The 23,102-nt window shown below is 40.4% G+C and overlaps 1 protein-coding gene across 3 annotated transcripts in view; it reads left to right on the forward strand.

The window, feature by feature from the left end:
- cpne5b (copine Vb) overlaps positions 1–23,102 on the forward strand; it is a 158,695-nt gene that overhangs the window by 115,631 nt on the left and 19,962 nt on the right. For all 3 annotated transcript variants that reach the window (XM_078247408.1, XM_078247407.1, XM_078247406.1), the window contains 6 exons: positions 4,806–4,909; positions 5,993–6,097; positions 12,167–12,208; positions 12,382–12,457; positions 14,355–14,408; positions 15,157–15,218. In XM_078247408.1, the coding sequence (XP_078103534.1) occupies positions 4,806–4,909; positions 5,993–6,097; positions 12,167–12,208; positions 12,382–12,457; positions 14,355–14,408; positions 15,157–15,218 (443 nt within the window). The remainder of the gene's footprint in view (positions 1–4,805; positions 4,910–5,992; positions 6,098–12,166; positions 12,209–12,381; positions 12,458–14,354; positions 14,409–15,156; positions 15,219–23,102) is intronic.

Below are 23,102 nucleotides of genomic sequence, written 5' to 3' on the forward strand. Positions count from 1 at the left end.
TGGTGTGTGTATGTGTGTCCTCGGGGTGAGGGCAGAAATACAGATAAAGTTCCTCTCCGACTGGAGTGGAGTGGATGCGATCATGAATGTGTCAGAGAAAAGTGTTTACTTCACGGTGCCTGGCTGTGTGTGATAAAGACACAGAGAAGACACTGTGGTAAGATGCAAACAGGAATTAAAATGGGCATCGGGATATGTGCACAAAAACACGCCTGCTCTCACTCTCACACACAGTGTGTCACACATGCACACACTCTTTTGCTGATTTGCCACTCAGCACACAGCCACAACACAAGGTGCAAGCTGCAACATTAAAAAGCTATTAAGTTGTCATTAGTGGCACCATGGCTGCCCAGTGTAAGGCCTCGAGCCATGACAGCAACAGCAATCTACTGTTGTAGCATCTGAACCCACTGTAATGGACCCACTGTGTTTCAAAGATTAGCCACAGTCCATATGCCAGAGATAAGTCTGGCCCCTTCCATGCACTGCCACCACACAAGGAGAGCCATGAACAGGGATGGGAAATAGTAAACAAGTAGTACAAGCCTCAACAGCAACCAAGTGATTTATATTTGGGGTTGGTTAAAGCACTACATTTCATGATAAACACCTGGTGAAGAAAATGCAAAATCAGACTTATTTGTGTGTGAGAGAGAGGCTATTCTACAGAGAAAGAGAAATAGTTGGTTTGCAGTTAATCTCCCAGCATCTGCTGCTGGTCTTTGATTTATTTAAAAAGGTATATATAACATTTTCATGGTCTTCATTACTTCATCTTGTGAATCCACAATAGCCTTAGGTTACCTCCAGACACAGCTAATTCTTCATATAAATATACCATTGGCATAAATAATTTGTTAACTGATTAATTACCAAGCTAATGATAAAGGTACAATCTAACTCTAGTCATTAAAAGTGAAAATTGCAACTGCTGATTGTAACTGCAAACGTGTTTACATTTTAGGGAATGCAGGTGAAAGATGGGTTAGGGTTGGGGTTAGGGTTATAGTTAATAAAAGTCTGATTTAATCTGGTCATGTAAAGGGACATTTTCTGAATAGCAGAGAAGCAGCATGGTGTTAGCAAAAAAAAACATAATGATGAGCTAATGTGTTTTACATTTTGGCTTACTGATGTAAAAAAGATTTAAAAGGATGGATGCATGCTTACACTTTAAAAAACTGAATTTAAAAAAATCTTTGGTTGAAGAGGTAAATAATTGATAAGTCAGTTTCCATCTGGGCTAAAGACTACAAGTATGGACATTTTAAAAGATCTGAGGATGTGGAGTTAAAAATAACCCCCACTGAATGTAGGCACCAGGTTTTGAAGTTTGAAGAATAGTGGAATAAAAAAGAGGATAAATATCGGGTCTGCTGCACAGACTTTATCTTTGTTTTTTTTAAACTCTCCATCATGAGTCTGACAAAGTTATGCTGAATTGATGGAGTACTCTTTTCATGCTAATATGAATTAAGATGTACTTCCCTAACTTTATACATGTTTATTTATTTCAATGAAGTTTTTGATTTTAGAAAACCTTTACCTTTTTTGTAAAGATTATCTTGCAAGGCTAAACCATACACTGAAGGAACTTGCTATGGTAACCTTTCTAGAACATAATTTTAATTAAGAAAATAATGGTAAGTAATAATTTGCAACCTTAATTTAGAGGTAATTACTTAGACATTTTTGACAATATGATGATTGATTGCAATTGTTGGCTTAATAACTGCTGAAAGCAAAAACTATGGATTTAATTTTTATCTAACAACATCATATTTTAACCAAAATGATACCCAAAATTTCTGGTTATGGCTCTAAATTGAGAACAAGTCCATCATTATTTGGCTGAAACAAGAAGCAAAGCAGCCCTCAAAACATATTAGAAAAACATAAAGCCCGAAGCAGAAACTGTGGTTTGTGTTTGATGTCTGTCTGACGCAGAAATATACTTGAAGCATCTGATGTTTTCCAGATGCTGTGACAGGTATCAGAAGAAGTTAGCTTGATGACCAATACCCATGCTAGAATTAGACTTGGTAAGCAGCTGGCACTAATGTGAGCAGTACCGCAGTTCGGTGGATACGCTACTATGGTTAGGGATCACACACACACACACACACACACACAATTAGGCGGTGGTTATAGATAAAGCTAGAGTGTATTGTAGGCTGACTGCCAGTAGCTCATAGAGGGGAAGCAGGTGACATTCACACTACACAGTGAATGACAAACAATGGAGTCATACGTCCACACCCAAATAAGTGAAGCACATTTTTCCAAAATATTAACTTTGTATAATGTGATTCATGAAATAGTTCTCTGAGCTTTTCTTTGAGTTTTCCAGCAGCTCTGTTACATTTGTGAGTATTCGTATGGAGTGGACAATGTACAAATACTGTGTATCTGCAGGCATGTGTGTGAGCATGTGCTGGACAGGACATTGAGTCCTACTATTCTTACACCCCCGCCTAAACTTTGTCCTTGTCTCCAGCAGCTAGGTGGTGAAACATGGGGGCTGTGATGTGACATGTTGACATAAAAGAGATTGAAATAATCACCCAACTGAACTGAACATTCATTAGGTCCTCTACTCAATCATGTTCAAGAACAACTTTGTACCTTAACATTGAATATTCTGTGCTAACGTACTAATTTAAAATGATCACCAGATCCTTCGCAGTGGTATAGAAGGACCATTTCAATGCTACTTAACCTGAATCTCCATTGACCAATATTTTTGATATTGATATAGTTGCTAGTACTGCCAATCCCACTGTGAATCAACACCAGTTTTGCAGCACCCTTACTTCATTGTTTGCTGTATGGCTGTATGGGTCTTAATGGTTCCTGATGGCATTTAAACTAGGGACGTTTTTTGGCAGTTTGCAGATTATCTATATTGGCGTTTTATTTGCCTGACAACCGATAAAGTTACTAATTAAAAAGTGTGCTACTTTGGCTCCGCTACAGCTCTGTGTCTGTCCCTCTGCTTCGGTTTCACTCACCACTGAGTCTTTCTTAATGTCCCGCCCACAACACTATCTGACTATCTTTTACTGTGTATTATGTTGAAAGTTTCTAATTTATTAAATAATTGCTTAAAGCATTTAAACAAAAAATTGTGTTGGAGTTTGTAATCTTAATTTTGACTTAAAGCTTTTCATTTTCACTATAAATGCATATCAGTTTGAAATATCGGTTATTGGTTTAATTTACTACCAATAACCTGTATCGATATCGGCCTTGAAAAACCAGTATCGGTCGATCCCTTTAAACATGCAAAATGCTAACTTGTAACCATGCTTGTACAGCTGGGCTTACAGTTGAGGCTGACAAAGTAGGAAATGGAGTAACTAAATTTAAGAAAATCTGAAATATTTAGAGTTGAGCCAGACAAGGTGATTCTGTGATGTCCTCCGCGCAGAAATGCTCGTTCGAGATGAGCCAGGCCTGCGCAGAATCGATCACCGTCGATCGCGGCCCAATGCATGCTGGTTAGATTTGTTTCCGACTTGATCCCGACTTGCTCTGACATCATGCACACGTGGGCAACGATAACCTCACGAGATCAAGGCAGCCACAGTTTTGAGAGGCAGGCAGCGCAGTTGTTTTTCACCGACTGCAAGAGCCAGGCGGACCCAGGGCATGCTGGGAAAAGCCTGGCTCTCAGCTGATTGGTTCAGAATTGACTCAACATGATGACGTTTTATTTAAACATTTTATTGTTTTTGAATTGGGATTTTACTTGCTATTTGTCTGATTTAAAGGCTTATTCTGTACAAACCACATGTTGTGTGGCTGATGGTGACGTTTAGAAGTCAGAGAGACTAAATCTGTTCAGATTACAGATCATCTACAGTCTTGTTTGATAACATCAGCAATAGATTGCATGTAGAGCATTTTAACAGCTACTCTGTCATAATAAAAACAACTGTAGACTCTGTACAAGCTGATATATGGGTCTGATAACATTTTAATAAATCAGACCTAACAGGATGTGAGTGTTTCTGTGACTTGCTGTTCAGCCTGAAGGCTGTTGGAAATGGCTGTAAACTGTCTAACTTGACCGCGGCTTTTTGTCAGCGCCCACGGCTGCTGCCGGCTGCTGCCGCCTGCTCTCGGCCACTTTACAGAAGAGGCGCAGTTTATCAATCAAGCCTATTGACAACATGGCCTTTCCTCCAGCCCAAACCACCGGTTAAACTTTACATTATTTGCCCAAATAGTAGAAAAAAGTTATAAGAATAGCAAAGTTGTCTGATTTTAATGTATTCGACTGTTGGTTATCTGGTGTGTCACGGCCATTGCAGCCTTACAAATCTGCTTGTATGGCTATTATTGCTGCAGTTCTGACTGAGTGGCTCAATGTGTACACATGCTTACCTTGGGCTGACTTATTTCTCTTCATGTACATGTTGCTCTAATGTAAATCTAATAAAATATCATACATAAAGCTTCTCTTTTTTCTGTAAAAAAAACAGGATATTCACAATATGCCAATACATATAAATAAGGGTAAACACACCCAAACACACAAGAAAGTACAGGGATTACAGTATTCATGCAGCATTCATTATCTTATAGTGTGATGCAGAGACAGCTTTCTCCATCTGCTGCCCTATTGTAAGCTGAGAAGATGAAAGAGAAGAAGCAGAGGAAGAAGAGTGAAATAGGCCACATAAATAATACCTGCCATTCTATAATCATGAAGACTTTATGACATACCCTTCCCTTCCCTTCCCTCCACCGCAACCTATCTCAAACTTCTCTCCTCACATCTCCATGCATCCCTGCAGGATAGTGCCACTATGCAGTTCTGTGCCAACAAGCTGGACAAAAAGGACTTCTTTGGCAAGTCGGACCCTTTCATGGTCTTCTACAGAAGCAACGAAGATGGAACGTGAGTGCTCGATGTGATTTTGTTTTTTTCATTCCAAGTGTTTCGAAAGGTAGCTGCTGGTAAGTGCTGGTGTTGCCAGTGTGTAAAGTATGACAGAAGAGCTGCAGTAGTTACTGAAGCATGCACAACTTAAGAGGCTGCATAAAGAGGCAAGGACACTGTTCAAAACACAACCACAATTCCTGACTATGTCTTGCATAAATGACTCCAGGAGAGCAAATACAAGAGGCAATTCATGTATAAAAGCAAGAATAAAAAAACACAATATGCATTTTTCATCAATAGGAAAAACACTGTCAGTTTCTGAGGCAATTCACATAGGGATACACAACACTCCCCCATCTCCTCACGCCTTTCCAGAGTACTGTTTAGCCTCCCAAGGGGCTGTGCAGTTGTGGCAGCATCAGCGGAGATGCTTTAGCAAGTGCTTCATTAGCCATCTTCCAGCTTTTCCTCAGTATTTCTTTTTTGATGCATAACAGGGTGAGAAATGGATCCTGACGGATGTGCTAGAAGTATCGTTTGTTGGTGCCAGTGGGGGGTATAAATTAGAGGCCTGCATGGCTTAAGGACTAACAGGGTTTTAAAAGGCTTGAGGCACTTAGTGGACCACAAGTAATCCAAGGCTTTGGGTGAAAACAAAAATTAAAAAATTGTGAAAGCCGTGGCTTTTCAAGAGAATATTTGGTGGGTATTTGATAGGAATGTATGTGGCTCTCCTCTGCGAGCATTTCAGATATCCATACAGAAAAATCCATTTGCATATCACTGTCACCCTTTTGGTCAAGGGAAAGGATTTAAAAGCCAGACTGAAATATCAAATTATTCTCTGTGGTCTAAAACATAATATAGCTGGGAGACAGGCCAAGCGGTAAACAAAGCTGGGTACAGCCCTATTTAAAGCATCTCTCCTGTCACTGTAGGATTTGACATTGTCTTCCTGTTTCCATCTCTTCAGTTGCAGGATCCTCCCCTTTTTGCATATTTATCTCTCTCCCTAGCTTGTGTAATTAACAAATGATATTACAATTTCTTTCTCTGCCTTGAACATATCTTGTCCTAACTCCCCTCCTCCTCCTCTAGGTTTACTATCTGCCATAAAACAGAGGTGGTGAAGAACACATTAAATCCAGTGTGGCAGCCTTTCACTATCCCAGTACGAGCGCTCTGCAATGGAGACTTCGACAGGTACAATGCAGCCTCGCCCTATTCTTTAAACCTTCTGATCCTCTCACTGCTACACTTGGTACCATTTATCCCACCACACACACACACACACACACACACACACACACACACACACACACACACACACACACACCTGCCTTTCATTGATTTCTGTTGGCTCAATCTAACAAGTGCCTTCATGGCTTTCTAACTGACGGCAGCCATTACTGGACCTTATAAGCATCAATGAGATCAACCAGCCGAAATCGATACCAGTTCAACATGGTGCAGCATTAAGCCTCCAATTATTTCTACTCTGTCACATTATTTCTGCTGCTGTGTGCTTAGGACATCCCTCGGTATCGATCTTTGCTAGAATGGCACTGGTCAGGCATAATGAGCCTCTTTAATCTCCAAAGACATCCTTGCGGTATTTCTGCTGTCAACGCTATTCTGTTCAGATATAATCTCTGAGCCATATAAAAGTACTATTATAACACTAACAATATTCATTATCGCTTTGCTTTTACACTTTTGCCCTAGAAAACACTGGATCACTTATTACTGACTAAATATATCAAATAATGAATGGTTGCTCCTTCCAATTTGCACATAATTAATGTAGACATGTTGTGTCAGAGGGGATATGAATTCATTTTTCTCCGAGTTTATCCGCCTTCCTCTAATTTAAAAGACAGTGCTGGAAAGAAAATAAACTAAATCATGAAGGAGCTTTGAAAGAAGAAAGAGTGACAGACAGATTACTTTCGTGGCAGGAAAAAAATGTGCCTGTTCTATCTTCTTTGTATGCAGTAAAACTCTGATTACTGAGAATGCTGAGTAGTTAGTGTGTGTGCAGAAAACGGAGGCAAATCCCAAACAGAAGGAGCCAGGAGCAGAGCTATTGATGGGGTTGTCTCAGGAAGTATTTGATAATTGGGAAATATTAGCTGAATTTGTGTGAGCTAGCCAATTACACATAAGCTCAAGAAGGGGTCACTACCCTGTCTCTCTCACACACACACACACACACACACACACACACACACACACACACACACACACACACACACACACACACACACACACACACACCTAGAGTATAATACAATGTGACAAGCCATGAGCTGAAATTCTATAAGTCTTGAAATATCACCAAGACAGCGCTATAAACAGGTTACAGACTTGTGCGTGGGTAAGGAATAAACTTTGTGTCAGTGTTTTATTTGTCAATATTTCTATTTCGGGGGAGTGGGAAGGTCTGTCTGTCTTATTAATTATATAGTTCTTAAGACCCACTAATAAATAGATTTTTTAAACACGGTTCCTAAGGCTGTCAATTCTTTTGATTTATGTAATTACTGTTTACATCCATCAACTGAGGGAAAGCTTCCAGTGATTTATAACCTAAAGAGAAAAAATGAACTAAATCAGTTCAGACCAATTTCTATTACATGTATAAAAGTCTATTTGAATATAGCCGGTCGGTCTTTTCCGAATGTCCTACACTTAGTTATATGAACAAGGCTTATAATAGAGATTGCCATGCAATATTGTTTCTTTGTTTTCCTTTTGGTCCACTGCAGGACCCAATGAGTTCTTGTCAAAGTTCAAACGTCCACCCTCACATACTCTCCATGCTCTCCATCATCACATCAAGCAAAAAAATATGCTGTAAGACATGACTGACCTTGATTGCTTCTATGGAGATGAATTAAAGTATTTTTCTTAATAGTCCTTCACTGTATTGATATTGGCAACTTATGCAAGATACATAGTTTACATGGTATGTGGTCCGAACATTTGGATTCAGCCAAAAACTCACACAGCATCTGAATTTATTTGACATAAGCTAAGTTTCCATGAATACGACTATTAGGAGTTAGACACATCGAGATAAACAGTTGGTGCCGCTAATTCTCCATGTCGGGTGCCATTAAACTATTGAAGAATACATTTCCAGTTATTCCAGTTTTTTTATGCACACATTGAAAATGATCATTAAAACAAGTGTATGGAAACACACTTATAGGGATAACCTGAAGGAGGTGTGTTGTCTCCCCTCACTTCTCTACGCGATGTCTCCAAGTCTGAAGGCTCAGCATTTGATCGAAAAGTACTTATATATACATATATATACACTATACATAATGAGATGTACACAGGATGCAGATTAAAGAAGCATTGAAATATTTATTGCTGTTGTAGATGGGGGGGAGAAGCAGTGACAGTGGATCCAAACTGCTAGCTACGAGTTGGTACTCACTCTACTCTCTCTCACTCTGGCACATGTTGAAGAAGGCATCGAACCACCTTTATCAGTTGAGAGTAGTAGCCCGAGAGTAGTTGCCGGGGATGAGCTCCTGCTGATTTACTTTGCTCTAATTAGCTCAGAGCTTTAGCTTGGACATGTCCCTCTCATTAGATGCACCAAAGGGCAAAAGGAGAAGTCGGAGCCAGTTCAACAGAGGGTGTTTCCAAAGGGGGCACTGTTCTCCAAACTGACATCTCTAAAAGAGCAAAGGGAGGAAGACGCAGTGTCTGTGAAAGAGATGATGCATCCTTCCAGCCGATTGCCTGACTTTCTTTCTCGAGCCAGACAAATAAGCACTGGTACAAATACGCCTGAAAACAGTGCTGCACTCTATTGCTCCTGCTGGAACAAAGCGTGCTGATAGGCATAAATGTGACATCCATTTGTGATTTTATTCTTTTCATTACGTGGGAAACATAGAACTGTATCTACGGAGCTTGTTTAAAGAAAGTCTCAGAAGATAGAAAAATACACTTTGTATTTCAGTTCCATGGTCTTTCTCAGTGACAGTCTTGTATCAATGAAAACAATGAAAGTCCCTGTGGGATGTAGATGGAATGGACTGTAAAGATCTCACTGACAGCTGCACTTCATTTGGGCTCTGCCGTGTCTATTCAGACTTTTTTGAAGGCCAGTGTAGTGTTGCATGTTCCGTTTTATTTAGTGCCTGGTGTAAAATACTGTAACAAAGTTTAAGTTAAATGTTTAACTTACTTAAAAACGGTTAGACTTCTTAATCAATTTGAAAACCTTTGTTTGCCAGTAATTATTTAGGAGTGGTGTTGTGACCAATTCCCATTGAATACAGTTGTTTCTCAATTACAAGACAATGTCAAACTTTCATGAACAATATAATTCCATAAGGAATAATAGCGTATGCACATGTCCTCTTATAATGTAGTTAAGAAGTGAAGTGTAGTTACAGCCACATATTACCTTACACATTAAATCCCAAACTGTTTCACATAGTAAGATTTGAAAAATAAGCACTGGTATTGGATTGGTACCTGGTATCAGCCAATATAATTATCTTTGGTATCAATATTAGGGATGCACTGGTTTCACTTTTTCTGCCCTAAAGACCACTGTTACAAAGAATAGGATTTGTGAAGTAGACATTAACTCTTTTGTTATGGAGGGGAAAAAATATGTTAAATTCTTCTGCCACAAAGGCAACATCCATAACAATGTGCAGCTACAGCAAACAATGGCTAAAGGCTACTGGACCATGCACAGTGTCGCTGCATACAATCTGTCATCGGTAAAGTGTTGCTTGTTATTGCTAGGAAAAAATACACAGAAATCCCAGATCTGAATTGTCGCCAAAGGCTATCTGTCTGACATACATATATGTCATATCTGTTTTACCTTTTAGAATATTTTGCAAACACAGACAAGGATAAAAACACCTCCACCTCCCAACTGTGTTGGCTGGCAACTGTGTTGGCTGGCAACTGGGTGGCGCACTGATTAGGTAGACTATCCTTCAAGTGTCGAGTTCCTTTTCTCCATACATACATACATACATAGTACATACATAAACTCTGCTCTGGAGACTACATTTTGGCAAAGAAGAGGAGAGTATAGGATTGAAAGTAAAGTAGGAAAGAGTTAGGGGAGGAGGACAGGAGGAGAAATGAAGGAGAGGAGAATAAACGATCACGGGCAGCAAAGGCAAGTATACTTGCAGTGTTCGGAAGGAAAACCAGAAATCCAATATGTCAAAGGCCCTGTTCCAGATGAGTGGATCAAGGAGAAGAGGATGAGGGTGTGTGAAGAGAGAAGAGGGAAATGGAAGGTGCTTCCAAGTTGTTGTATAACTCCATATCTCTATTGTACAGTATGTATAGATCCTCTATACCTCCTATATACTGTGTTTCCTATGTGTAGGTGGTACAAAGGTATATATTCTTATGCTGATAATTCATTAAAAACATCAAAAGGATCAATTCTTTCTCATTAACATGCCTGCCCAGGTGACTCAAGCATAGTCTATTACCGTCCCTGGCAAAAGATCACGGACAAATCCGTGTAATTGGAGCTGAAGAATTGTTCAGTGTCAAATGCAGTCTCCCTTTTTTTCCTCTCAATTATATGCGCCTCCATTACCGAAGATGAGTCATGTTCATTAAAGATGCCTTAGAATAGTAGCGGAGGATAACTGTGGCATATTAGTTTTGGAGTGTATATTGTTCTGAGAGTTCGGGGCCACTCAAGGATTTGAGCATCAGAGTCCTTTAATGCAGCTCTAAGTTAGGATCTAAAATAAAATGACGGTAATTGCTTTCAGCCGGTATGATGACAGCTTCCTGGTACTTTGAGTAACATGACGTGCATTAAAAAACGCACCAATTGCATTTAGCACTAGTACTGCATATGGATTGGTTAAGAGAAGGACCTGCCTTACCTTTTCTTTCTGTGCTGCATCTGTCTTACCTCTTACCTATTCCCTCTCTTTTTCCACACTGGAAGAGAAGCATCATGTTTCTTTCACCCAAGTGCACATTTTCTTCTCTCTCACAGTCTTGAAGATAACCTCAGAAGAACAAACTGTCACCACAGAACGACAGGGGCCAGGTGGCAGCAAGGAAGTTGGGCTTATTTCAGGCATCTTTTAATTCCTCAGTGACAGGAAAAGAGTCACTGATGTGTTGCTTGCTTTCATTTTCTTTGGATCTGGGCCGGTGTCAGTACTTGTGTAAGATGAAGTGGGGAGACATGGGGGTGAGATCAATGTGACTCAGGAATGAAAGTCCCAAAAAAAGTTTTTTTCTCTTCTTCGCTCTGCAGGGACTTTGTTTCTGCTGCATTTGTGTATGGCATAAGAGTATGTTTTTTGTCTGATGTTCTTTTGAATGTTGGAAGTGAACATGTGCTGCAGTTTGCAATTTTTGACTGAGTGCTTTATACAAGTTGACTTTTTTCTTGCATCGTGTAGCCAGCTGCTCAGCTTTGTTCCAAAGCTAGCAAGAATCCCAGTTTTCGAACAAAGGGACATCAGTTTTAATTGATTTTCGGGTACCCTTAGCACCATTTCAAAACACTTTCTTTTAAATTAAATGATATCAGTGTACTTAGTACAGTATTTGAAAATAATTTAGCTATGTTTTGAGTGAGTAACCTACAATATAATTACTTGAGCGCCACTGAACCCACTGAATCACTCATTAACACGCCAAACTCTTTTAGGTAAATACATAGACATCCTCAAAGTTTCTTTTCCTCGTAACACTCAATAGTGATGATGAGCTATACAGTATGTATTTGGCACTGAAAACTACAAGGCTCAATGAAACAGGAGCCCACACCTGTGGCTGCTGTCTCCTGTCCTCATTAATTACAAAAGCCATAATGGTGCTAATGAAGTTCTTGCTAAGAAAAGTGGTTGATGCCAAGCGTGATGACATTATAGCACCTATTCAACACATGCACTGTATTCTCTAAATGCTCTCACAATGTTTGATGTTGGCCTCGTGGTTGAAACAAAACCCCAAAAGTAATTTCTTGTTTAAATTTCTTTCTTTAAGACAACATCCTTTCCTGTCATGATGTTCAAATTATAATGTGTCTATGCACTTTTTAGGGACTTGCCTAGTTGGCTTATAGTTTGAGTACACAACTCCATGACAACTGGGCGAGCTCAATCTGCTAAGGAAGATTGTGTGATATGATTAAAAGCTCCAGAATGAACTATTGTGGTGAGATTGTTTGCCAATGAGCATGTTGCTTTAAAATGTAACCTGATTGTGCGTTTGTCTGATTTTTTTCTCCCCCAGAACAATCAAGGTGGAAGTGTACGATTGGGATAGGGATGGCAGGTAAGTGTGATTGCAATCTTCAATTAAAAAATAAGAACTTAAATTTGAGCCAAGTTTAAGGTAAAGGTTTCCTGTCATGAAGTTCCATTTTGTCCGACATCTGTCCTGTTACTTTTTCCCGGATGTGTTTTTCTTACTCACTGGTGTTTCTTTCCTTTTATTCCTTTTCCCAGCCATGACTTCATTGGGGATTTTACGACTAGCTACAGAGAGCTAGCTCGAGGGCAGAGCCAGTTCAATGTGTACGAGGTGAGTTTGCACAGTTCCAAAAACACGTCTGTTGGCTCCTGAGATCAGGAATCCCTCTACACTGGGCGTCTTATATCCCATTTCTAGTGACATTTCTATCTTTGACAAACATCACTGTTGCACTGTTTTCCATTATTCTAGCACATTCTTTTCCATCTTCTACTCCTGCTGCAAACCATTGCATTTACAATAAAACATTTTGAAAAAGTGATACCGTACTACTGATTTGTTTCTTTAAAGGGCATTCGTATGGTACAGTATTTGTGCACGTCTCCGCACCTTCCGCATGCAGTTATACATCCAAAGAAATATTTCTTCTTCCCAAGTTCTTCATTTGTTATTAGATTTATTTTGCCACTATAATCACCTGGATGCGGACACACATAAAAACTGAGTAGCCGTGTGAAACAGGATTAATAGCAAAACAATCCAGGGATTTAGAATGATAGTAACGGTTTCTCAGTACTTGTTTTGGGATAGCTTAACGTGTCCCTTAATAGCACACAATACAGCTCTGTATGCAAATTACAAACCCAACTCATTTAATTGTCCCAGAATCCAAGGGTGGTGGGCAAGGCCTGAAAATGACAGATGTGTCCTGTGCCAATCACACTCCTACACTTGTCCAGAGCAGAATATATAATGTTAATTTATGAGGAAACATTTCTGTTGTAAGATTGTGAGCATGAAGATTACTACTGAGCATTAACCCTTGTTCAAAAATAATATTATTTAGACACTTGAAAGTCTCACCATAAAGGAGAACAATTCAAAACCTTCAGGCTTCTGCGGTTTGGTGGCCTCCAGCCGAAGGACAAATACCTGTCTCTTGGATGTCAGCTCCATTATACGCTACTCTTGATTCCTCTCTACCTCCAAGTGAGACTGAAAGGCCCTTTAGTTTTTGCATCAGCAGATTGTTCAGTGTGTCAGACAAATTGCCATCCCTCCGCGTTAAATTAGGGGCTGTCACTTTCATGCCTAGTAGCAGCCATAAAGGATTGAGGTAATGAGCCGAGACGTCTTTGGTCTCCGGATTGACATCTCTCTCTTGTTCTGGAGCCGGTAGAACACTGGTACAGTCAGTGTAAGCCTTGCAGCTTAAGCCTGTCTCACCAATTGCTTCCCTGTAGCCTTGTGGTTTGATTCTGAATTTTCCAAACTTTTTTTTTCCAAACTTGTGAAAAAAGTGTGATTGATGTATAATATACTCAAGATAAAGTGTTTATAAGGGATCTTACATTAGCTACACATTCTATTAATACACATCTGTTACTTCATGCAGACACATCTATTCTCACCTTCCTTAAAGTCCTCTCTGTCACTTGGATGGACAAACTGCACACATATCTGTGATGGAATGCACTTCTCATTCTGCCCACATACACGCCACATACGTCATCACATTTGTTGTAAAGCTACAAGATGTGAATGTGTGTAAAAGGGAGTGAGATAAGTACTGGGAAATCTATTTTTATGTGTAAAAAGAAAAGATACGGAAAGAAATACATACAGAGTTTTATAATTATGAGCGAGTAATGCAGTATTTTGGTTGGATGGTTTAAAGGTTGACCGTTTGTTTCAGAGTCTGAATAAAATGTTAAGGGCCAAGGAAAACAGACTTGCATGGCAGATTTGTTTTTAGATGGAATTTTTTGATTTGCAAGATTTTGTAACCAATTTTGGCTAAACTAAAAAAAACAATTCAAATATTGTATTACTGACAGTGGCTTACACACCTGTATACAATATGTATATACTAATTTGTATTTTAAATACAAATATATATGTATGTGAATAGCCTATCTATATTTTTGGTTTGAAGCAGTTTCTTGGCTATATTGTGGCCAAAATGTTTTCATTTTAGATCACCTGGACCTCTTGTTTTTTTTTTTAGGTGATTAATACCAAGAAGAAAATGAAGAAAAAGAAATATGTCAACTCTGGGACAGTGAGTATGGCTCTAGCAGCAGGACTGGCACTGTGCCTCTTTCGTCTGCACCACATCTACTTCTTCTTCTGTTAAATGAGTCCCTCTTTAATCATGACGCAAATGTTGGCTCCTTGGAAGAAAATGCAGATATGTGCTTTCTATGTTGTGAGAAAAAAAAGTAGATTTCCTCAGTAATTCTCCTATCACACACAAATTAAAACATTTGGTAAAAAGCTAAGAAACAAGATTTGTTGGTTCAGTTGTAGTTTAGAAATTCAGCTCAAGCTAAATAACTTACTCAGTAGTTACATCTGTGTGTTTTGGCATTTCCTGTACACAAACACACTGTCCATTATATACTATGTCTGGTATTGTAGGTGATTATGCAAGATGTACTTTGAGGCTGTTAAGTATGTAAGTGGAAAAAATGAAAGATCAAGGCGCTGCAGAACTTGAAGGACATAAGATCTGAGAGATCAGAGTGGGTGACATCAACAACCAATTCAGAAACCATTTTTCATACAACTTACCCAGCAGTGTGGGTATGTGAATGTAATGCATACAAATGCATCTCATCCTCTATCCAAACTTGTCCTCTGGCAATGTAAGTTAATCAGTCATCAGAAACCAGCCAACTAATATCTTTTACTAAAAGTATGTGCTGAACCATGACAAGCTGTGGAGGAGGAGGCATTTCTGTATTTATGGAGGAAAAGATCATTACCCCCATGTTTAATGAAATGTTTCTCCTTGTCTTTAACTCCAGGTGACCCTGCTCTCGTTCTCAGTGGAGTCAGAGTTCACATTCTTAGATTACATCAAAGGAGGGTGAGTGGGAATGACTTTCTGCATTTCAGAAAACAAGAAATGGCCTCTTTAACTCCTTGTATGACTGCAATTCCTGTTAAATGGTCATACTTCAAAGCATGTGCATGTGTGTGTATTTCATGTGTGTATGTGTAATAAAAAATAACAGAGGAAATAAAAATATGAATTTCCACAAAAGGGATTAATAAAGTAAAACAAACATAACACAGTTCAACACAATGAGGTGAGATTTCATTTTGTAAGCCAATGAAATATCAGTTAGGGAGATACATGTGTTTGATTTTGGTATTGAAGATCATGTCTATTTGCTTAAATCTGCATTCATTGTTTTGTTTTTTGGCCATGGCAGCGCAACACGTTGTAAACACAACATTTATGTTTTATAACCATAGGAGTTGTTATGTCTAACATACATCAAACTATTCACACATTCAAAACGACACAACATTAATGTTGGAGCCGTGTTTCTGGCTACTTGGCAAATGTTCCTTCTCCTTTCAACTCTATTTTGCTCTTCAACAACTCCCGAGTAAAAATATCTGGCTCCTCAACTGCTACTTGGAATGCTCCGCTAAATGTTCACTAGCTAGTCGCCAACTCTGTCTGCCGTTTGGTGCTAGGCAGGGTAGCGTGCAGTGGGTTTATCAGAGCTTTTACTGAAAAAAAAAGCTGCTATTTGTATCTAGAGCAACACTGAAGACACCAGTGAGACTAATACACATTCAAACACTGAGTTTGGTGATGATTGTCCATGGGTTTGTCATTACAAGTGACCCCTTTCACATTAGTCACATTTGATTTGAGCAATTGTTATATTTGAGCAATTGTTATTATAGAAAAATTGCTTATAGTAGCTTTAAAAAGGATAATTCTGATTAACAATCGATAGCAATGATGGCCAAAACCTATGTACAGTACTAAAATAAGAAGAAGAAAAAAAATTTAATTATTATATCATACGTATTTAACTTTGTTAATCTGATGTATACACAGTAGGTGCTGTCTGTAGTATTGAAGTGCCAAATATATTTTAAATGAGCTAGTTAAGGCCAAACTGATTTCACAGTGAGTACCAAGCCTTCAACCTCAGTTTAGTTTTAGAGCTGGAGGTGTGATAATCAAGTATGTCACAGGTGAAGTGTGCCTTTCAGGCAGATTGGGCTGTGCTTTGATCTCCACTGTTCCATCTCAGCGGGTAGTATGGGTTTTATGGGCTGTGGCAGAGCTGACAAGTGTGACAGATTTCACTGACATTTCCTGGCTTTGGCTGATCTATGATACAATAACCTTAAGGTTTAGTGGCCTCACTTCAAAAATATCTTCCCCATCAGTCTGCCCCTTAACATTACTCTGGCACTTACTGAGTGACACATTAGAGAGTTGGTTCTTGCAAATGTGGAGCGTCTTTCTCTTAAAGGTCCCATGGCATGACAATTTCAGAAAGGGGGGTGAGTGGGGTTACAGCTCGTTTGGGCTTCAACCAGCAGGACCAGCTTCATGATGGGTCTGCAGAGTTTGCTAGTTTTTGTCCGCACTTGTACTTGCCGTACGAACCCTTTTGAATCTGGCAAGACTTGAGGGACTTGTCCCATGATCCACGAGCCTCTTGGAGCAGTGTCGTCGATGATGAGGACAATGTCTCCTGTGACAAAATTTCTCCTTTTCTTGGCCCACTTTTGTCGTTCTTGAAGTTCAGGTAAGTACTCTTTTGTCCATCGCTTCCAAAACAAGTCGGCCAAGTATTGCACTTGGCACCATCTTCTTTTTCCATAACAGTCACTTGGATTGAACACGCCAGGTGGTAGATAAGGTTTGGACTTAAGTAGTAGCAGATGGTTAGGTGTAAGCGGCTCCAAATCTCCAGCATCATTCGAAACTTTGGTGATAGGCCTGTCATTTATGATGGCCTCCACAGAAAAGCGTGGTGAGTCCTTCTTCATCCAGTATTTGTTGCTGCACTAGGGCACTCAGAATGCGACGGATAGTTCTTATCTGTCTTTCCCAGATTCCTCCATGGTGTGATCCTGTTGGTGGGTTGAATGTCCAATGTATTTCCTTGTTCAGAAGATTGTTTTGAATCTGAGTGTGGTTTAAACCTTGTATTGCCTTTTAGTTCACGCTCAGCTCTAACCAGATTGGTTCCGTTGTCTCATGATCATGTCTCTCATGATCTTGACAGTGCCTCTTCTTGCAATGAATCTCCTAATAGCATTAATGAGTCAGTGTTGAGACTGTGTGCGAGTTCTAGGTGAACTGCTCTGATATTTAAACAGGTAAAAATCACACCGTATCGCTTAACTATGGTTCTTTTCTGTTTCATCTGAAATGGGCCGAAGAAGTCCACTCCCACATTTGTGAATGGTGGATCATCAGGGGTGACCCTTTCTTCCGGCAAGTCCGCCATGAATTGTTCACCTTTCAGTCCACTGAGTCTTTTGCAGGTCACACATTTCGAGATGACCTTTCTGATGGCGGCATTTCCTGCCGGAATCCAATATTTCTGCCTCAAACGGGAGAGAGTTTAATTCCTTCCACTGTGCCCTATGTTCTCGTGAACATACCTGATAAGGAGTAGAGTCACATGATGGTTCGTGGGTAGGATAACTGTATGTTTAGCTTCAGATGGCATAGCAGATTCCAACAACCTACCGCCCGCTCTTATCAAGTTGTTCTGAAGAATAGGGGAGAGTTTGTAAAGATGGCTGCTCTTTTTTACTGAAAGTCCTTTCTTCAGTGCAGTCATCTCCTCCAAAAATGACACAGACTGACAAAACTGAATGATTGCATTTTCCGCTTCCTGCAGGTTTTCAACAGTGAGAGATCCTTTGTCACATTTTGTCTCCTTTTTATTCAGACCTGAGTTTTTGCGAGCTTTCAGCAAGGCTTTGAAACGTAGAATCCATGCGACAGCTCTTTTGAGGCGATGCCACTGGGAGTAGAACGTGAACAACTTGAGCAACAACACTGACTGTGAGGCACAACTCTGGAGTTTTAGGCCATTGAGGCTCAGGGAGACAGAGAAACTCTGGCCCTGACAACCAGACTTCATCTCTCATGAAGCGACTCGCGGTGATGCCTCTTGATACAATCAGCTGGATTCATGTAACCATTCATGTACCTCCACTGGGAAGCCTCTGAAGCAGATTGAATAACTGCGACTCTGTTGGCGACAAAGGTCGTGAATCTTGATGTTTCATTGTTTATATATTTTAGGACAGATGTGCTGTCAGTCCAAAACACAGAAGGTTTAAGTGAGAGCTCCATTTCTTCCTGCATCATCCGGTCCATCCGTACAGCTACGGTGGCAGCTGTAAGTTCCATTCTTGGAATGGTCACAGGCTTGAGTGGAGCCACTCTGGCCTTACCTATGATGAAAGAATAACACACTGTGTTGGCTTTGTTCACCATTTGCAGATAGGAGACTGTACCATAACCACTTTCGCTTGCATCTCCAAAGTGGTGAAGTTGTGCGTATACTGGATGCCCAAAGTTATGCGGTTTGATGCATCTCTTAACCTTGTAGTCTCTTAACAGATACAAGTCGCGTAACCAGCTGGACCATTTTTTATGGTGTTCTTCGGGAATCCTTTCATCCCATCCGAGTCTCATACTAGTAAGTGTTTGTAAGATTTGCTTTGCAGGGAGGATGACAGGAGCCAGCATACCCAGTGGGTCGTAAATGGAGCTAACAGTAGACAAAATACCTCTCCGGATGAGTGGTTTGTCTGGTAGATTAAGCTTAAATTGGAAGCAGTCCTCCTCAGTACACCACTGTACACCCAGAGCTCTTTCGACAGGCAGAATGTCCCGATCAAAATCCAGAGCCTTGATTTCCTTTGATCTACTTTCTTCAGGTATTGAAAGGATTAGCGTTCTGTTGTTGCTGACCCATTTCTTTAACTTAAAACCACCCTTACTACACAGAATAATGAGTTCATGAGCGATTTCAAGTGCTTCGGTGCTGAATCCATCCACATTATCTCTAACACACTGTTGCAGGGCAAAGTTTGCACAACTAGGTGAGGATCTTGCGTCGAAAATGTGCACAACCATCCTGTATCCCTCTAGCTCACTGCTGAGATCCCCGTCAGGCCACCACAAGAATCTGAGAAGATCCGAATCCTCTTCTGGCACCTTGACCTGATGGAACATGGCCTCTATGTCCGCCATGAATGAGGTAGGCTTCTGCCGGAATCTTGTAAGCACACCAATGAGACTATTTGTTAAGTTTGGGTCTTGGAGAAGTCGAGCATTCAGAGATGTTCCTTGGTAATTTGCTCCACAGTCAAACACTACCCTCAGCTTCATCTTTTTTGGATGATACACTCCATGATGTGGAATATACCAAATCCTTTTGCCTTCTTTGTGTTTTTGCTCAGGGGTTATCCTGAGTGCAAAACCCTTGTCCATAATATCCGCCATGAACCTTTTGTACTCTTCATAGAACGTGTTGTTCCGTAGAAACTTTCGCTTTAGGTTTAAAGCTCTTTGTTCAGCAACACATCGATTGTCGGGGAAATCAAGTCCCTCTTTTAACAGGAGCCCAATACTGCAGTGTCCGTCCACCAGTTTGATAGATTTGGAGACACTTTCCATGAACTTGTGATCCTCTTTAGACATTTCCAAACATTCCTCGTGCATATGTTCCTGGAAGTCAAGCTTGATTTGTTGTTGCAACAAGTCCTCCATTTTGGTGACAGAAATTCTGTTCGCCATAACAACAGGTTTTCCAGAATGTGCTGTGTCCATTCTTCTTAATGATCCATTTATTGTCCAACCCAAGATGGTTTTAACAGCGTACGGGCCATTCCCTTGGCTGTTTATGACCCTCCATGGCTCTAGAGGCTTTGGCACATTGCACCCAATTAGCAAGCCAACATCTGCATCAATCTGAGGGATCCTAACTTCTCTCAGATATGCCCATTGTTCTTCCAGCTTCTCCTTGTGGGCTTTCTTGAGAATCTGAAAGCAAGCAGCAAGTTTGTGTTCTCCTTGACAATACATGCATTGATTTGAAGGGGCTTTATCAACATGCTTTATTAAAGCTGTTTGAGGTGCTGGTGATACACTTGTGACAAACCTGTGTCTACTCTGTTTGTTCCTCATACTAGAAATTGCAGGCACACCTGTGTAACTTGTTTTAGTTGTTGTAAGTTGTGGTTCCTTTAAGTTTCCAAACACAGGGTGAGAAAGGATTCTTGCCTGTTTATCTAAAAACAACACAAGATCTTTAAACTTGGTTCTTCTGTTCTCTCCTTCCTGAAGGTCACAAGCCTTAACCCTCCATTTCTCTTTAATTTTATATGGGAGTTTAGAGAGAATGGCTCTCATATTGGCTGGGTGATCCATCTCTTCCATATATTCAACGCTATTCATTGCGTTGAGGCAGCCATTTAAAAACATTGTAAATGCCTTTAAAGCTTCTGCGTCCTCAGCTTTAATGGATGGCCAGTTGAGGGCTTTGTCGATGTAGGCTGTGGCAATTCGGTATTTGTCTCCAAAATGATGCTTTAACAATCTTTTTGCTTCTGCATATCTCCTGTCAGATGGCATAAATTGACAACTGCGCACAAGTTCTCTTGGTTGTCCAGCAGTGTGTTGCTCCAGAAAGTAAAGCCTGTCCTTACTGTTCTCAGTTTTTTCCTCAATGCCATGCTCAAATGCTCTTAGAAAGAACTGGTAGTCCAAAGGATTTCCATTAAAAATAGGAATGCTGAGCGGTGGTAAAGAAGAGATTTTCTGTTGTTTCACAAGTGTTTCTGTGATCACATTCTGTTTTTCCAGGATGTTTATTAAGTTGCTTATGTTATCCTCTCCAGTGCTAGATGAAAAACTACGGTGAGGTTGAGTCCCTGTATTTTGTGGTATGAACTGGATTTCATTAGTGGCAATGTTGGTTATACTGCCAGCAGAAGAATTAGCTGGCAGAGACCAGCTACTCTCTTTTGAGACAACCTTTTTAGCAGTAGCATCTGGTTCGTCGGGATAATTCACTTTGATCTTTGACCTTTGTTTTTCAATGTCCATGTTTGGATCACTGTATTCGGGTTCTATGGTTGTGCTCACAAGCAGTGCCTTGCCTTGAGTATACACATCTCTCATTTCACTATATGTGCCAATTAGTTCATTTTCCAAATATTCGTTCATCCCATCTCCTGAATGGCGTAAAACAGCATGTGAATCCTCATATTCCTTGATGACGGATCAGTTTTGCAGTGTTTGCTGCCATTTCCGTTTCCATTTCAAGCTGTTGCTTCTTGGCTATAAGGATAGCTTTCTCCTTTTCCAGAGCTTGTTTTTGTGTCAGCCTGGAAGCTCGTGCCAACAATTCAGCCCTTTTACTTTCCAATTTGAGTTTTGCAGAGGTAATAGAAGACTGAGAGACTTGTGAGTGAATACTTAGATTTGAAATACTGTCATGAGGTGTAATCTTTGAGTTATCAACATTTTTTTCAACAGGTCAGACACAAGAGACTTATCTACCAAACTTGACACTTGATCCATGATCCTTCCATTTCTGGGTTTTTTGACGAATTGTGGGAGCAACCTTCTAACAACATTTTTGCTCCCTTTTTTGACCTTCGGAATGCGCCGTGGTCGACGCGCTTAAACAAGACTCAATAACTCCACTGTTTTCCTTTTGTTTTTACGTTTATTTTCCTTATCATTCGAACTTCAATGTGATACATGAATTTGTCTTTTCCACAGAAGAAATGAACTGTCCTTACCAGACGGTGTACAAGCAGTGACAGCAGAGCCAAAATAAAAGGATTTAACAAAAAACAACTTCAACTCAATCACGTTCTGTTCTGTGCAGTACTTGAAACAGCGGTCAAAAAACCGTATGGCTACAAACCAAAGGCAACTAACTGAATGACAGCTCCTGGCTTTTATACACCAGCTGAAGCAATCACTACCTCAATCAGCTGATTGTCAAAAGGCTGTCAGCCAGGTTTGGGGTCGGTTTCGGGGTCTGGTTCGGCCAGGTTCGGGGTCAGGTTCGGCTGGGTTCGGGTCAGGTTCGGCCAGTATTACAAAAATACTTGTAACCGTAATACTGCTTTTTCTGCCACAGGGCATCATTTTGTGATTAATTACATGCCACTTTGCTACACAGTAATACAGCAGAGATTTTATTTATTGATACATAGTAATATCGATCCAGCTTAACATTACTGCAGTGTCATGGTTGACAAGTAGCCTAGCTAACGTTAATGCTAATGCTTGGTGGATAACATAGGGTTACAGCATTGTTCAACACACTCATAAAGTTATTAGTAGAATGATTGTTTTGACCACGGATGAAAGCAGCAGGGTTCGGTTGGGATTCGATCGGGTTCTTGATTGGGTTCGGTCGGGTTTGGTCGGGTTCGGGTTCAAGTTTTGCCGGGGTCATGTTCGGCCGAGTTTGGTAGGGTTCGGTATCAGGTTCGGTATCGGTTTCGGGTTCGGCTAGGTTCGGGAACAGATTTGGCCGGGTTCGGTATTGGGTTCGGCCATGTTCGGGGTCAGGTTTGGCCGGGTTAGGGTCAGGTTCGGCCGGTTTCGGGAACAGATTCGGCCGGGTTTGGCCTGGGTCGTTTCCTTTAGTCGCCTGTCGGTGGTGTCATATAACCTTTCACCCTCTAGTTACTCGTAACTTCTGTCAAAACACGGTACCCAGATGATACGTTCATAATTACATGCCACTTTGCAACACAGTAATACTTTATATATAAATATATATACTTTATATATATATATAAATATATATATATATACATATATATATAATACGAGTTCGGTATCAGGTTCGGCCGGGTTCGGGGTCGGGTTTGGCCTGGGTCGGGTTCGGCCGGGGTTGGGGTCGGGTGCGGGGTTGGTTTCGGCCAGGTTCGGGGTCAG

The sequence above is a fragment of the Sander vitreus genome, chromosome 4, assembly GCF_031162955.1.
Source record: "Sander vitreus isolate 19-12246 chromosome 4, sanVit1, whole genome shotgun sequence".
Taxonomy (NCBI): domain Eukaryota; kingdom Metazoa; phylum Chordata; class Actinopteri; order Perciformes; family Percidae; genus Sander; species Sander vitreus.